This window comes from Colossoma macropomum, unplaced genomic scaffold (assembly GCF_904425465.1).
Source record: "Colossoma macropomum unplaced genomic scaffold, Colossoma_macropomum, whole genome shotgun sequence".
Lineage (NCBI taxonomy): Eukaryota > Metazoa > Chordata > Actinopteri > Characiformes > Serrasalmidae > Colossoma > Colossoma macropomum.
In genome coordinates, this window is record NW_023494806.1 from 10,467,713 (window position 1) to 10,482,994 (window position 15,282).

The following is a 15,282-nucleotide window of genomic DNA, read 5'->3' on the forward strand; positions in this document are numbered from 1 at the left end:
AAACTTTTTAGGAATGTATTGCAGGCATCAATTTCAGAATGAGTCTACAATATCGACCTGAATTTAACACACAAATGTGTAAACAGAACTAATTACTACTCACATCTGATGTTACCCCAGTGACTCTTCATTTATCATCAGCTCTATGTTGTTAATATGTTGTCACCATTTGAGACAGTGGTGTTACTCACTCTTTTTCCCGGAGGCCCCACAAGCCCCTGAGGTCCTTTCATCAGTCGGTACCTCCTCCCATCAGAGCCTGATATTACATCACCATGTTTGTATGAACTCCTCGCTGTGCTGGGGTGCGCTGAGCCAGCTGGTCTGTTCTCCACAGGCCTTACATGGCCTTTCTGGGTAAGGACGTCCGTTGGGGTCTGAGTGTTACTGGAGGACCCAGGAGTGATGCTTGCCCTTTCAGAAGGTAACAGGTTCTCCTCCGTCAAGTTCAAGTCACGTAGCTCTGGACGCATGACTTTCTCGATTTCATGCCTTGTATCAGGCTTAGCATCCAGGTCAACAATGTCCCCTGAGGGTTTAACAGGACTTGCGTCCAAAAGACCACCGGCCCAGTCTGTTTTTCTTTTCGGCAAGGGCAAGTTCTCCACTTTGGATTTAGCAGTGGTGGACTGGGCCTTCTTGTCAGTGCTGTCCTTAATCCTGTTATATGAGGTGATGTGAGGGGATTTGAGCCGGTCATGTTCCTCCACCACCCGAAAGCTATTAAAATCGCCCCTCTGGGAACGGGAGGAAGTGTTCCCTTCCAAACTCAGAGGATCCTGTAAGGAGAGAGCATATCATCAATTCAGAAAGTGATAACTACACATACTGTGTTGACTGCAACTATGTTGTTCTGTGCTGACTGTGAGGCGGACCACGACATTGTGAATCATCAAGTAAACTGTCATACAAAAACACAGGACCAATTTAAAAAGCCTATATTCAACATTATTTTTGTATTTAAATTTCACCGCCCCCCCCTTCCCAAAGTCTACTTATAACATTGTGTGGTTGTATGTATTAAAAATGTCCATTATTCATTTTACAATGCAAATTTCTAACCCCTTAATCTCTTCAAATTAAATGGCTGCCTTTGTTACTATGCCTTTAAGAATGATATTATGTAAATGATCTCTGTTTTGATTGGCTGCCACTTTAACAAGTGAAATGAGACATTGCACATTCAAAAAGCAGTCAGGCTACAATAAACAAAAACTGGAATTCCACCAATTTCTGCATAATTCAATCTCTGACATGTGATTTTTTGAAAATCTAATGGAATTCCCCTTTAAATTTGGACTGTAATAAACCTTAGCCACGTCTTTGGATATCTGAATCCATTGAAAAGCTGCAATGATCGATTTGCTTCCAAAAACAGCACAGCATTTGAATGGGTGGCCAAATGTGAATGCATTCATGGTTATGACATCACAACCACAATGAATTCAGAAGGAGTGGACTGTTGGGGTCTGTATGGACTGTAAATGGTATGTTTTGAAACTATAGCAGTATTTATATAGTATATCAAACTTTTAAAAAAAAAGCAAAGGAAAGTCCATGAAAAGGGAAATGAAAATTAAATAATTCAAAGATTAATAGTCTAAGATCTGGTGGGTGGCCTAAGTATGACTCCAAGCGCAGACCTGCTGTCTCCATTAAACTGGGTGTCTCTCCTCTAGTAAACAATAAGCCTCAGAGTGAATGTAGTCAGGCACCTAACAACACAGCCTTGGACATAGCAGAAATGGATACTTGATCTCCTCAAAGGTGACATGGTCACCCCAAACTAATTGAAGTTGGCTCCTGTAAAAGTATAGCACGACTTTGACACTATGTAATAAAAATCAGCTAATAAGACCACAGTGGGACATTTGGACTCGAACCAGAATTGAGTGTGAATGAGGTGCCTGTGTGGATTAAACAATAATCACTTTATTTGAAGCATAAAATAGGCTGGGGTCATATGAAAGGGTCAGGATACAGTGCCAGTTATCTGATCTGGTCAGATATGCATCAAACAACACATTCTTAAAGGAATGGTCTACCTAAAAATCATATTTACACAGTTTCACCCTTACCCCAAACAAAGTCGACCAGCCAAGGCCTGTTTGGAGTCTGCAGTTTTCTTCTGTAGTTTTGCATGGGAGCTAAGAGGCTAATGTAACAGAAATCACAGAAAAAGATTTTGGGTCTTGCATTACTTCTTAGCTACATTAGCCTCATAGCTCTAAGACTAAAAATAAAGAAGCAAAATTCAAACACCAAACTTGTCTTGGTTGGTTGTTAGGATGAGGAGAAGACTGTGAAAATTCTGTGATTTTTTTTCCTTTAACTTTTTTCATGTGCATCGTGAGGAATGGCCATTCTTTTAATAATGCCATTCAATGCAATTGCACTGTTTGAACACTGAAGTTTGCAAACGACCATCAGCTAACTGTACACTCCTTCTGCCTCCCAGAACTAGTGTCATTAGTACGTTGTACAACAATATGATTATAGTCATATTTTTTATTCTAATTCTGTTAAAAATATCATGAATATATTAATACTGAATCATGAACCCAGTATTGTTGAACAGAATCGAATCATGGACTCACTGTATCATTACACCTCTACTTTTCACAGTAGACCCCTAAACAGGGCCGTAACCAAAACCTTTTTGATGAGGTGGCTGGGTTAGACCCAACAGTTTCATTAGGTTGGCAAACTGCTATGGAAAAAAGGTGTGCGGTACCATTATGAGAGAATAGTATTTGCCAGGGAAGCAAGCTAATCTACTGAAGCATAATCAAGAATTTAGCACTGGATTCACTGCTGATATAATCTTGCATGCACCATAACAAATGTACTCAGCTGTAAAAAGTATTTAGCTTAAAGGATAAATGATAGATGCTACTATATGTTAGTAAAAGTTAGTAGCTAGAAGTTTTTGATAATTACTTCATCTTACGATTGTAAAGCTTAGTTCATACTGTAGTGACGCGCTACTGGCTGGCACTGGCTCTGAGAGACTCTGGAGGCATAGCTACGCTGATGTTGCTGACGCTTGTGTTGTTTTTGTTGTTGTTTGTTAGTTTAAGTGTGTGTAAATGTGTATGTGTTGTTTGTGTTATGTGTCAGGGTATCGGGTTGGTTTAGTGGCTTGAGTGTCTACCACAGACAGGAGTAGTATGGGTAAAAGTGACCTGCCCTTCTTCTATATTATTTTTTCTTCTGCCAATGCTACAATATAATGTACCCTACAGAACAGAACTGTTCAATTGTACTGGGCAAATTATAAGTGTGGTCATAATTCTTAGTAATAGGATTATTAATCAGTTAGCAACATTTTTTAATACAGTTTCACTCTGGAAAACTGAAAATTTGCCATTACATTACACGAAAAATACTGTACGTTTTGTTCACTGTACTATTTCTACTGTTCTACATTCAACATGGTTAAAATCTTCACTTACAGTAATGTTACAGTAATCCACAAACAGCACAATGTGTAACAGAAAATACTGTAATAAACTGATGTAGAGATTTATTTAGGTGCTTTTAAATGTCTTCTTAATGTAGAAAGCCAAGGTTAGCTGCTTCCTTAAGCAACACGAATACAAATAATGTTAAGGTTTTGAGCAGCATTCACTAGCATGTGAAATATGCTGATTACTGAGTGCAATGTTAGATCATAACTTGATTGATAACTGCCCTGATAGCAGATAATCCCCATAAAACCGTTCACACAAAGCAGCCGAACTTTCTTGTGGTAACTGCTTCATTGATGGTAGCTGACTGTCTTACTTTGTTTGACTGAAGTGGCCAGAAGGGTGGCAGTGCTTCAAAGGAGGGTGGCACTAGCCACTCTAGCCACCTCTTGGCTACGCCCTTGCCCTTAAATTACATTTTGCGTTTTGGAAAGGCCTCAGTTAGACAATGGCTTTTTTTCTTAAAAAATGTTGATGGAATGTATTTTAATGTAAATTTGTATGACTTAAACAGAAGCAAACTGGTCTTTCTTTATAGGTCAGCAAGCAAGTTTATATTTCAAAAGTGTGTTTTTGTGTGTGTGTGTGTTTTTTTTTATTTATTGTGTCAGTTTTCTGTGATTTTCTGATAAAGAAAGTGCAGTTGTGCTGTTCGTTTATCTTGGCACTGTTGTATTTGTGGAGAGGTGTGAATTACAAATTGATTACAAAACAGGCTCTATCATCCCTCATTTCTCACTAACAGCTTAACACTTTACACACAAAGAGCCAACAGTGTCCTAGTTAATCTGATAACAGAGACACAGAGAAAATGGTTTATTTAATTACATTAAATAAATATATACTGCTGGGGGAATGGCCACTAGGGGGCCTAAAGAAATAGGCTACGCAATTTTGGTAATAAAAACACTGACACTAATGAAATATAGTGGGCCAACAGAAAACCTTATTGCAATGAAGTTCTAACAGTGAAGTTCTGAATGACAAGGTCAGCTTGTTTTGCCTGATTGGAAAACATAAGCAAACATAGCCATGGCTTAGTGCTCTATGATAGATCACCATGTGCTTGTGGCCCAGGGCAGAATACAATTTGCATTCGGTCTGGTTGGGCTGACAGTGAATAATGAGCCACTTCATAAATCCTCACTGAGGCATAGGCATGAAGATGATCTTTGCTGGTCATTTGTTTGGAGAAGCAGCTGGGTAAAGATATTTCAACCCTTTAAAAAAAAACCCACCACATACTTAGTGCCATATCTGAAAGTCTAAGAATGAGGGCCAGGCTGAAACCACTAATGAGAGACCATTAGCGGAGTAGCAAAAATATCAATACATTTTTTTTTTTACGTCTTGTAACCGCTCCACAGTTAAAAGTTTAACAAGCTTGTAAGCTGTTGCTTGCCAAATTTATTGCCATCTTTGGTGATTGCAATCACCTTAGCCTCCACTGCAGCTTGCTGCTTTAGGCATGTAACATTACTTCACTCCTTGTTTGTGGTGCCTGCACCTACACCAGTGTTGTAGAATAAAGAATGTCTAGTGTAGATTTATCTGGACAAGGATTTTAGTCATCACCATTGGGAAAGAGCCAAGCTGTGATAGCAACACTGCCCTGGCCTACAGTTTATTTGTGTAGGTGTCTAATATCCACTCACTAGCAAGAAAAACAAACTTTCTGTCATAACTCTAGACGGAGTCTGGAGTGACCTCAACAGACCAGGACAAAATTATGGATCAAATACATACAACCAAATAGAGCTGCTTGATATGGACACAATAACATATTTTGGTTATATTGCTATTATATATATATATATATATATATATATATATATATATATATATATATATATATATATAGCAATTGCTATCCGCTTTGCAATACATTAAAAGAATTTAACCAAAATACATTCAAGATAATTTAACCAAAATGATTTCCACTGTTTGTTCATATCCCTTAATTAATCAACACATCTGCAGAAACACATCTGCAACATCTGGTGTGTTGGTCATGATATACAGAGGCAAAGTGTCATAAATAATCAGGTGAAAAGGGCAAAAATACCCCCCCCCTAATCAACATTTTTGTTCCTTAAAACATGAGTACTGGGGCAAGCAAATGCTGCTGTAAATAGGCACATTTTAAAATTCTGTAGGTGACCTTGTTGAATGTAACAAACTATAACTTAAATTATGCTATATGGCAGTTGGCATGTGAAATACATCTGAAATTTCAATTACACAATTAGTTTATTTTTATTTATTAAAAACAATTTGCATATTGCAGCCTTTTGCGATATCTGTATTGCAATAACATAATAATAGTTTCTTCCTAAATAGAGTACAGCACATTGTTTTACAACAGTTTGGCCTAAAATGCGTGTTTTTAATCCATTCATGGCAGAGAGGTACATGCAAGGTGTTGTAAGGCAAAATAGTTTACTAACAAACACTCAGAGGACATGCAGGTTCACTGGTGGTTTTGGATAGTGAATAAAATGGCTATATTTGTTTTGTAGCCATTGTGACCCCTGGTTCCTATCACCTCCACTACAAAAAATCTGAGTCAGTACATTTCTCTGCAATGAACTATTTCACATCAAACCTCTCTGAATGACTTTGTTTACATCTCAACCACTAAATTATGCAGAAGGTTTTAAAAATAGGTGGAAGTCCTCTTTACACTTTTAAAAGGTTCTTCACACTTACACATCTCATTTACAAAAACAGTCCTTAAAAAAAACATCAATTGAAAGGTTGTTTACAGACCCAGAGGGGTCTTTCTATGGCATTGCTCCATCTTCACCTTCATTTTTAGTAGTAAATAATCATTCATTTTAATATAGCAAAGCAAAAAGCTAATAAGGCCTACCCCAGCTTTCCATTGACCCTCCACATGCAGCCCCATCTGAAATGGTCCCAGAAATAGACAGCATGTAATCCAAGCATGGCACTGCATGGCTACAGGGGATCCACACTGCATCACTTTTTAAAGCATCCACCCAGAGCAGCACTCCCTCCTTATTCTCTCCTAGCTCTCCACCATACAGCTGGAACCTCCCATATACGCCCACATCAGGGCTCAGCCCAAAGCCAACACACCCAGAAAGCCAGCCTTCAGGCACTTACTCAACCCACAGCACCTCCATACAGGTGGATTACTCACTGCTGGTCTACTGGTTATGCAGATCAGGTTAGAACTTGGTGAAAAGTGAGATGGGGAGGTAAAGGTCACCACCATGTGTGGGTATGCATATATATATCTGTAGTAGGTTGAACAAAGTATCAAAATGCTCTAACAGAACTGCAATGTGATAAACAATGTAATAATTTCAATACTGTTACTTCTTTTTTCAAACAGGCCGACACCATGTTGATGTAATATTTAGTATACAAGTTTGACAAGATTTTCAGTTCAGAGGTCACATAGATTTTTTTATATTTTATGATTTGAAAATGTATTTATTCTACAGAGCTCTGATTATACACTACATAAATTGGTTTGGCTCAGGAAAAAAATATTTCAGAACAAAAGACTGCAAATAGTATGCGCTGCAAAACAGCGCAACTGGGCCTATAAACAGTACAAAAACCTGAACTGCCTCATGTGAAACCATCCATTTTCAGCCCTTCAGTATATGAAATAGCAAAAACAATATGCCACAAAAGAGCAATTAAAATTTGTGATATGTACAAAATCTGCTGACTAGAACTGACTAAACTAAGTTACTGTCTCAAATTTGATTTGAATTCAAATTCAAAATAAGACTGCACAGTTTTAAATTTCAAACATTCACTTTTTGTACAGTATTGAAATCACAACACATGTTCTGTTGATTTTCTTAGTGAAAATAAGTAACACCCTCTACACACATCTGCAAATTCTAATGCACACTTACTGTTAATTTGTTGAATTTAAGATTTTGGAAAACACGTGGCCTGCGCAAAAATTATAAACATTTTTTATTTTATGTTTTATTTTTTGCAATATGTTAAATTCAGCAACGAATAGATACTGTGCCCTGACATTTGCAGAAAAAAATGTCATATTTAAGTATGTTCTCTGTAGAGGATGTGTTAACATATTGGACTATGGGTGTTCAAACTTTTGCTTACAACTCTACCCCCACTTTGGATAACCATCTGGGCAGCATCCTGACCCTTCATGATACTGTAGCTGTATGTTTCTGAACGATCAGGCCACGAACCAGTACAGAGACATGGGTCATTTGCCAGCGTGTCACAAACAAGCAGTGAACAGTGGGGCTTTAGTACACAGTATAAGGTGAAATGGTACAGAAGTTGAAGTGGATTTGAAGGATTATTGTGAGATAAAACATTGCCTTTGTTCAGTGTTGCTTTCAGTGTTGCTGAATAAAACTAATTATACTGCTTGTTACCACAAGAAGTGATTGTTTTAGGCTGAGTGGACAAACCATTTCTTACACTATTTCCACTATTTTGTTATCATTATCCATGTATTTATAGTAGTAATTTTTGAGGCCTCACATTCACCATTAAAACGTTTATAAACTAATTTAATGTGGTCAGCAATATTTTGGCGTACATCATGTCTCTGGACTCTTGCATGTGTGTTGGTTGCTACTGGCTGCTGTCACTTGATGGCTAGTTAGTGAAGAAATAAAACACTGACAACATTAACAAACATGCAAACCTAGAAGAATACAAGAGCAAAAATAATACTAAGAAGAATAAAAGCATCATTCAATCAAAATAAGGAGACTACATAAAATACAGTTTATTGCCATTGAGGACGCTAGTGCACCAAAGTCTTCCAATTATTTTGCCATTTGTAGACAAACCATCGCTCGACAACAACAAAACGTAGGCTAAATCATGTGCCTCACACACCCCCCCTCATATTGGTCCCCCACTGCCATTGTGGGTTGTGGTTCAGTCTGCATTTTTAAAAAGATTGGAAAGACTTGCTATCATTTTTTTGCCATAGTATCATTTTAGCATCAAGCATTGTGATACTACACTTGGTATCTGTACCAAAGTCAAAATTCTGCTATAATGACAACTCCAGTCTGTACTGCATGTGCTTTTAGTGGCTTTATCATTAGTCTGCACACGCTCAGCAGTCTACATTAAAGTCTTCTGTCATGGGAGAAAGAGAGAGAAGAGGCTGAGAACATGGAACTCCAAAGCAGATCAGAGTTTACAAGTGGTGGCATCTAATCAGAAGCTCCTTCATAAGAAGATCTACAACGAAGGACTTCAATGACATAGAGAAACCATGAAGAGCTATGGGACTAACTTCAAACCCCACTGGCTGACACAGAAACCACAGAAGAAGAAGCGATTTATGAAGCCAGAGCTGTCCCATCAGCAAGCATCACTGCAATATACCACAAACAAGCTCAATGAAGCCAGTCTGATTCGAAACTAATTATTCCTCGCTAGACCTCCAGCTTACAGAATCAAAAAGCTGCGGGACACGCAGTGACCACGAGGTCGTTAAAACAGGAAGGATTAGCGGTCATGGCTGCCATAGTAACAGGGCTGACTCAGGAAGATGCATTACAGAGGAAGGTTTTGTTGCCGGAGTGCTCTGTGGGGACTCTGTTTCTGAGGTTTTCACAGTTTTTTCTGCTGGGTGGGGAGGGGAAAAAATGAAACACTTCCATCTTTATTATCAGAGTTCCACTCCTTCCACACGTGCTCCTCCTTAACGTCTTCACTGCTGATGCTGCAGAACAGCTTCTGGTGAATAGGAAACTAGGAGCAGTGGACTGCAATCTCTTCAAGACCACAGAACTGTATTACATTAAATATTCTTTGTTTATATGCGTTTATTTTATTTATCAAAACTGTCACTCAATTGCCCTTTGGGGATAAATAAAGGTCTAGTGATTGACTAATTAATGGATTACAATTAATATAAGCAGTGTTTCCTCTAGATTTCTTTTCCAGGCCATATGGTAGATGCTTCAAAGCTACCAGAGCTGCCATGCATATGTGACAGTGAATACACAGTATATGTAAATTTACATTCTTTACATGTGTTCTACACCAGTTTTTACATTCTCTACATATTTTGAAGAAGTGCTATTGTGACTCAATAGGAGTTCATTTATAGACAGTTAATATATAACAGAATTACATATGTGCTACTGAATGCTTTACAGTTCATACTGGGCCAGATAATAATTTGCATTTGTTTCTGTAAAAATGTATTAGTGTATTAAAACTCTAACAAATCTACACTTGAGTACTAGGGCTTGAAGCTTGCTGTAATAAGCTGAACGCTTATGTCTGAAAGCATCCAGGAGGGGGAGCTCTGGCTGGTTTTAATCATCGATAAAATAGTAAAGATAGCAAAAAGAAAAACACCATGCTTGAGTTTCACGACTTGTATTATCCCTATACAGCGGTAGAACACCATATGTCAATCAAACCACCCCAAACTACTCAGCTTGAATGAAAACTGTGTTTCTTTAAGGACCAAGAAATTCAATGATTAACCTCTTACCAAGCCAGCGGGCTCAAAGTTTTATTACACACTTCTATAACCTAAGAAAAGCTCCATTAGCTCCATAAGTCCCTGTAGATACTGAATAATAAGCCTTAGTATGTAATAAGCCTGGAATGTTACAGGGTTAAAGTTTACTGTAACGAGATGCTAGAAGCCAAATTAGATGGTGCCCCTCTGGCACAGCACTGTATCACACTGCTACATCTGTGCTGGACATGGGATCTGAATTTTGTGCAAAGGGCCGCCCGGTCAATTTTGTGGTGGGGAAATGCATAAGCATAAGCAGAGGCCTGTATTATTGTATTAAGTCTGAATGGCACTGTTTGAGAGGGTGAAGGAATGAGTGTGCAACATGAGCTGTAGAAATAATCTACAGTGTTGCTACAGTTACTCACAAAAAGCAATCCTTTACAAGATAATGGCTTCTCTCAAACTGTAATGAGATTACATTACTAATCTGACTGTATCTAATGATACTCATTATGTGACTTCTATAACCCCATTTCCAAAAGCTGGGACACTGTGCAATATGTAAATAAAAATATAATGCAATGACATGCAAATCATGTAAACTCTATATTTAATTGAAACTGTACAAAGACAAATATCAAATTTTATTGTTTATGAAATTTGTATATGTCCATTTTGAATTTCATGGCAGCAGCACATTCCAAAAAAGTTGGAACAAGGACATGTTTACCACTGTGTTGCATCACCTCTTCTTTTAACAACACTCCATGCATTTGGGAACTGAGGGAGATCAACTGCTGTAGCTTTGAAAGTGAAATTTTCTCCCATTCTTACTTGATACAAGATTTCAGCTGCTCAACAGTTCAGGGTCTCCTTTGTAATTTTTTTTTGGTCTCATAATATTTTCAAAGGGTGACAGGTCTTAACTCCAGTCAGGCTAGTTTAGCACCTGGACTCTTTTACTACTCAACCATGCTGTTGTCATGCATGAATGTGGTTTGGCATTGTCTTGCTGAAATAAGCAAGGCCTTCTCTGAAAAAGACGTTGTCTGGATGGCAGCATATGTTGCTCCAAAACCTGTATATATCATTCAGCATTAATGGTGCCTTCATATACGTGCAAGCCACCCATACCATGTGCACTAATATACCCCACACCATCACAGAGGTTGGCTTTTGAACTGTGTGCTGATAACAAGTCAGATTGTTCCTCTCCCCTTTAGCCCAGAGGATGCAGCGTCCATGATTTCCAAAATGAATTTCAAATGTTAATTTGTCGGACCACAGGACACTTTTCCACTTTGTCTCAGGCCATCTTAAATGAGCTTGCGCCCAGAGAAGACGGCAGTGTTTCTGGATCCTGTTTTTTATATGGTTTCTTTATTGCATGATAGAGTTTTAACTTGCATTTGTGGATGCAGCAATGAACCGTGTTCATAGACTCTGGTTTTCAGATGTGTTTGAGCTCATGCAGTGATTTTCACTACAGAATCAAGTCTATTTTTAATGCAAGGCCAACTAAGGGCCCAAAAATCATGACCAGCCAATATTTATTTTTCAGCCTTGTCTCTTGCATCCCTGGCAGGAGAGATTTCTCCTGATTCTGTTTTTTTTAATGATATTACCATGTACTACAGATGATAAAATTCCCAAGGTCTTTGCTATTTTATGTACCACATATAACGAGAACTGTTATTCTTAAATTGTTGCACTGTTTGCCTGAGCAGTCATTTACAGAGTGGTGAACCCCTCCCCATCTTTACTTCTGAAAGACTCTCTGGGATGCTTTTTTATACCCAATCATGTTACTGTCCTCCATCCCACCTTTTTAAAACATGTTGCTGGCATCAAATTAAAAATGGGCAAATATTTTTCAAAAAAAGCAATACAATTTCTTGGTTTCAGCTTTTGATATGTTATCTTTGTACTATTTTCAGGTAAATATAGGGTTTAAATGATTTGCACAGCATTACATTTCGTTTTTATTTACATTTTGCACAGCGTCCCAACTTTTTTGGAAACGGGGTTGTATGTTACTCTGTAAAACCTACTTGCACCACCTGTTACAAGGGAAAACCTAATAGTCCTTTTTCCATAATTTATTCAGAATTAAATTCTTAATTACAGGAAACATCATTTCCACGGGTCAGTATCCCTGCCTTTTAACAAGACACAGCCAGCTGTGCTGACTAAAATGATGAATGGCTGATTAAAAAAACAAGAAACTAGCCAGTAAAAACCGTTCAAAAACAGCTGTCTCAAAATTACATTTTTATGAATAAAGTTTACAGAGCTGTTTTTGCAAGAAAATCAAGTCTGGCCTATTTAGGTGACACTGAAGCTCCTTAATCTTCAGTACAGGAACTTTTATCCATCAGTTTGATATCGCAGTTATTACAGGTTGTTCAGCGAATTTACTTGCATTTTCACAACCAGAGTCATGCAGTCAGGTGATGCAAGTAGCATGTGTGTACAGGGGCAGGCACAGATCATTTATATGGAGATAGTTTATGATTTATATGCATTGCACTTATTTTATTTTGTTCTTGAAAATAGCACAATTCTTATTAACCCCTTAAATGGCCAGGGCCATTTAAACGTTTTATTACACACTTCTATAACTTAGAAATAGCTCAGCCAGTTTGCATTGAAGTCCCTGTAGTTACTGATTAAAAAGTAATAAAACTGGGATTTTAAGGGGTTTAGTCAGAAACTGTGATTACATGAATTTAAACTAGAATGCATTACTATGTTACAGGAAAAAGTATTCACATTACTGCTTATAATAATAATAATGATCTGAATGTATGACGTATGGAACATGTTTAGTGTGACAGTGTGTAACTCGAGTTGCCACGCCCATCTCTGTTATAAACATTACCTGTGCTAAAATTACATGCAGTCAACTCCTCATGCAAAACTAATCCACTCCTGACAGATGCAGTAATACAAACTAGTGAGTGTGTGTGAACATGTGTCTGAAGATGTGTGTAAATGTGTGTATAGATGGGGTGAAGTGTGGGAAAACACTGGATAGAGGTTGAAAAACCTGACACTTCTCCCACTTTTATATCTACATTTATGAAATCTGGTTTATTTTAGGGCATTAAATTATAGCAGAGAGATCATAATTACATGTCTAACCTCTGTCAGAGCAGAGAACGCTGATGACAGACAAACTCTGCCAGGGGACATTCTGGAGTCTGATATGAAACTGGAAACTCCCACAGTTCCTTTCACTCAGCTATAATTACACTGCCTCATAACTAACTCAATCACACTGCAGCATCTTTATTAGAGAGAGATAGAGAAAGATAGAGATAGGTGTGAGAGGGAAAGAAAGAAAGAGAGAAAAAGAGTGTAGGAGAGAGAAAGAAAGAGAGAGAGTGTAGGAGAAAAGAGAGAAGAGAAGAGGAAAAGAGATGGAGAGAGAGAGAGTAAAAGAGAGTAGAAGAGTAAGAGAGAAGAAAGACTGGGAGAAAGAAAGAGTGTAACAGAGAGAAAGGGACAGAGAAAGAGTGAGAGTGAGAGAGAGGGAAAAAGAGAGAGTCTAGGACAGAGAAAGGGACAGAGAGAGAGAGCGAGAGAGAGAGAGAGAGAGAGAGTGAGAGAGAGAGAGACAGGAAGAAAGAGCGTGTAGGACAGAGAAAGAGAGACAGTGTGAAGTCAAGAGAGGGAGAGTGAAAGAGACAAGCAGACAGAGATAGATATGGACAAAGAGGTGAGAGAAAGAGAAAACAAGGTTACAAATATTAAACATATTATTATTATTATTATTATTATTATTGCCCTGTGATGGACTGGCGACCTGTCCAGGGTGTATCCTGCCTTCTGCCCAATGACAGCTGGGATAGGCTCCAGCACCCCACCACGACCCAGAAGGATAAGCGGTTTAGATGATGTATGTATGTATTATTATTATGATGAACACTACTACTTCTACTGAAAATATTTACCTATAGACAGTTAAACATTTCTGTACTTGATACAACATTATGCTCAATACAGTCACGACCATGAGAGAGAGAGAGAGAGAGAGAGAGAGAGAGAGAGAGAGAGAGAGAGATGATGAAGTATAGGGACTTTCCCTGCCCTTGGGGGAACTCTTCAGTTGTGGCTTTGTGTCCTCGCTCTGTTCTAACAGCTAACAGACAGCATTAACTGGATCTTACTAAAATTACCCTCTACACAACATGAGCTCCAAATGTGGAACTGCTCTCCACGTCATCTCTGACAGAGGGAGAGCTGAGGATGGTGAAAGCCTAGAGAGAAGATGGCTAGCCCAGATTTGCCTGGACTTGTATTGAGTGACCTGTGACATTCGGGCCATTGTCTGCTGGACAGGTCAGCTCTTTACGTGACCCATTAGATGCTACATGTCTTATATAAAATACAAAGAAGTAGGTCAAGGCACTATCATTATATATAATATAGAGCCAAATAATTCCTCATGTAGTTGGTCTCAGTGAGCTGGTTTTCAAACAGTAGTGTCTTTTCATTTGAACTATAATGTTTTAGTTTCCCAGTGTTTAAATTGTAACTAATTTCGTAACTAATATGAAAAGTGCTATAAAGATGTAATAAAGCATTGACCCTGCATTTATGTTTTTTTGCATGATCTTAGTGATGTTTAGACTGTTGGCTTTATTTAAGTGATAAAAACAAAAGTACATGAATAAGATCAATTCCTCTCCAGAGATTCAATCAAAGAGCAACTAAAGTAAAATCTGTTATAACAGCCCCCCAAAAACATCAGTTTCAGGTATAATTATATTTACTCTGACAGATATTTCTCTGCCAGCTACATCACCATTTTTAAACCATTCAGTAAACACATGTTTTCTGGTTTGAGAGTACAAAGGCAATAAAAACAAACATTTACCACACCACTCCAGGTAATGAAGCCTATTTGTGGAAAACTATACAGCCTTAACACACACAACACAGCCAGCTTTCACTTTCGCAGACGAAGACAAACAAGCGGCACACATAACAGCTCCAATAAAGCAGCTGGTAACCTCAACATGACCTTTCTTCACCTAAGTGGAATACACAGCATGTTGCAGGACACGTTCATTGCAAGTCTCAACAAACACACTTGAGAGTCATAAAATCACATCCTGAAGAATGCCCCTTGAAGTTGGTGGTCTGCTGGTATGGGCTGGGTCACTCAGTGAAGCTCCTTTATAGAGGCAATTGAAAGGAAGCTTATCTGTGTTTTTAGAGCATTTACTGCCTTCCTCTGATTTCATCAATCAAGTCCTTATCTCAGACATTTCAGGCATAGATTGGAAGGAATCTATGACAGAAAGTGACTCAATAACGTAAGAGCAGTATCAAGAT

General features: G+C 38.2%; 1 protein-coding gene across 1 annotated transcript in view; it reads right to left on the reverse strand.

The window, feature by feature from the left end:
* The window catches only part of si:dkey-61l1.4 (collagen alpha-1(I) chain), an 88,176-nt gene that overhangs the window by 42,782 nt on the left and 30,112 nt on the right, over nucleotides 1-15,282 (reverse strand). Inside the window, exons 7-8 of the mRNA XM_036599098.1 lie at nucleotides 6,343-6,447; nucleotides 192-779 (exon numbers count right to left, since the gene is read on the reverse strand). Of these exons, the coding sequence (XP_036454991.1) occupies nucleotides 192-779; nucleotides 6,343-6,447 (693 nt within the window). The remainder of the gene's footprint in view (nucleotides 1-191; nucleotides 780-6,342; nucleotides 6,448-15,282) is intronic.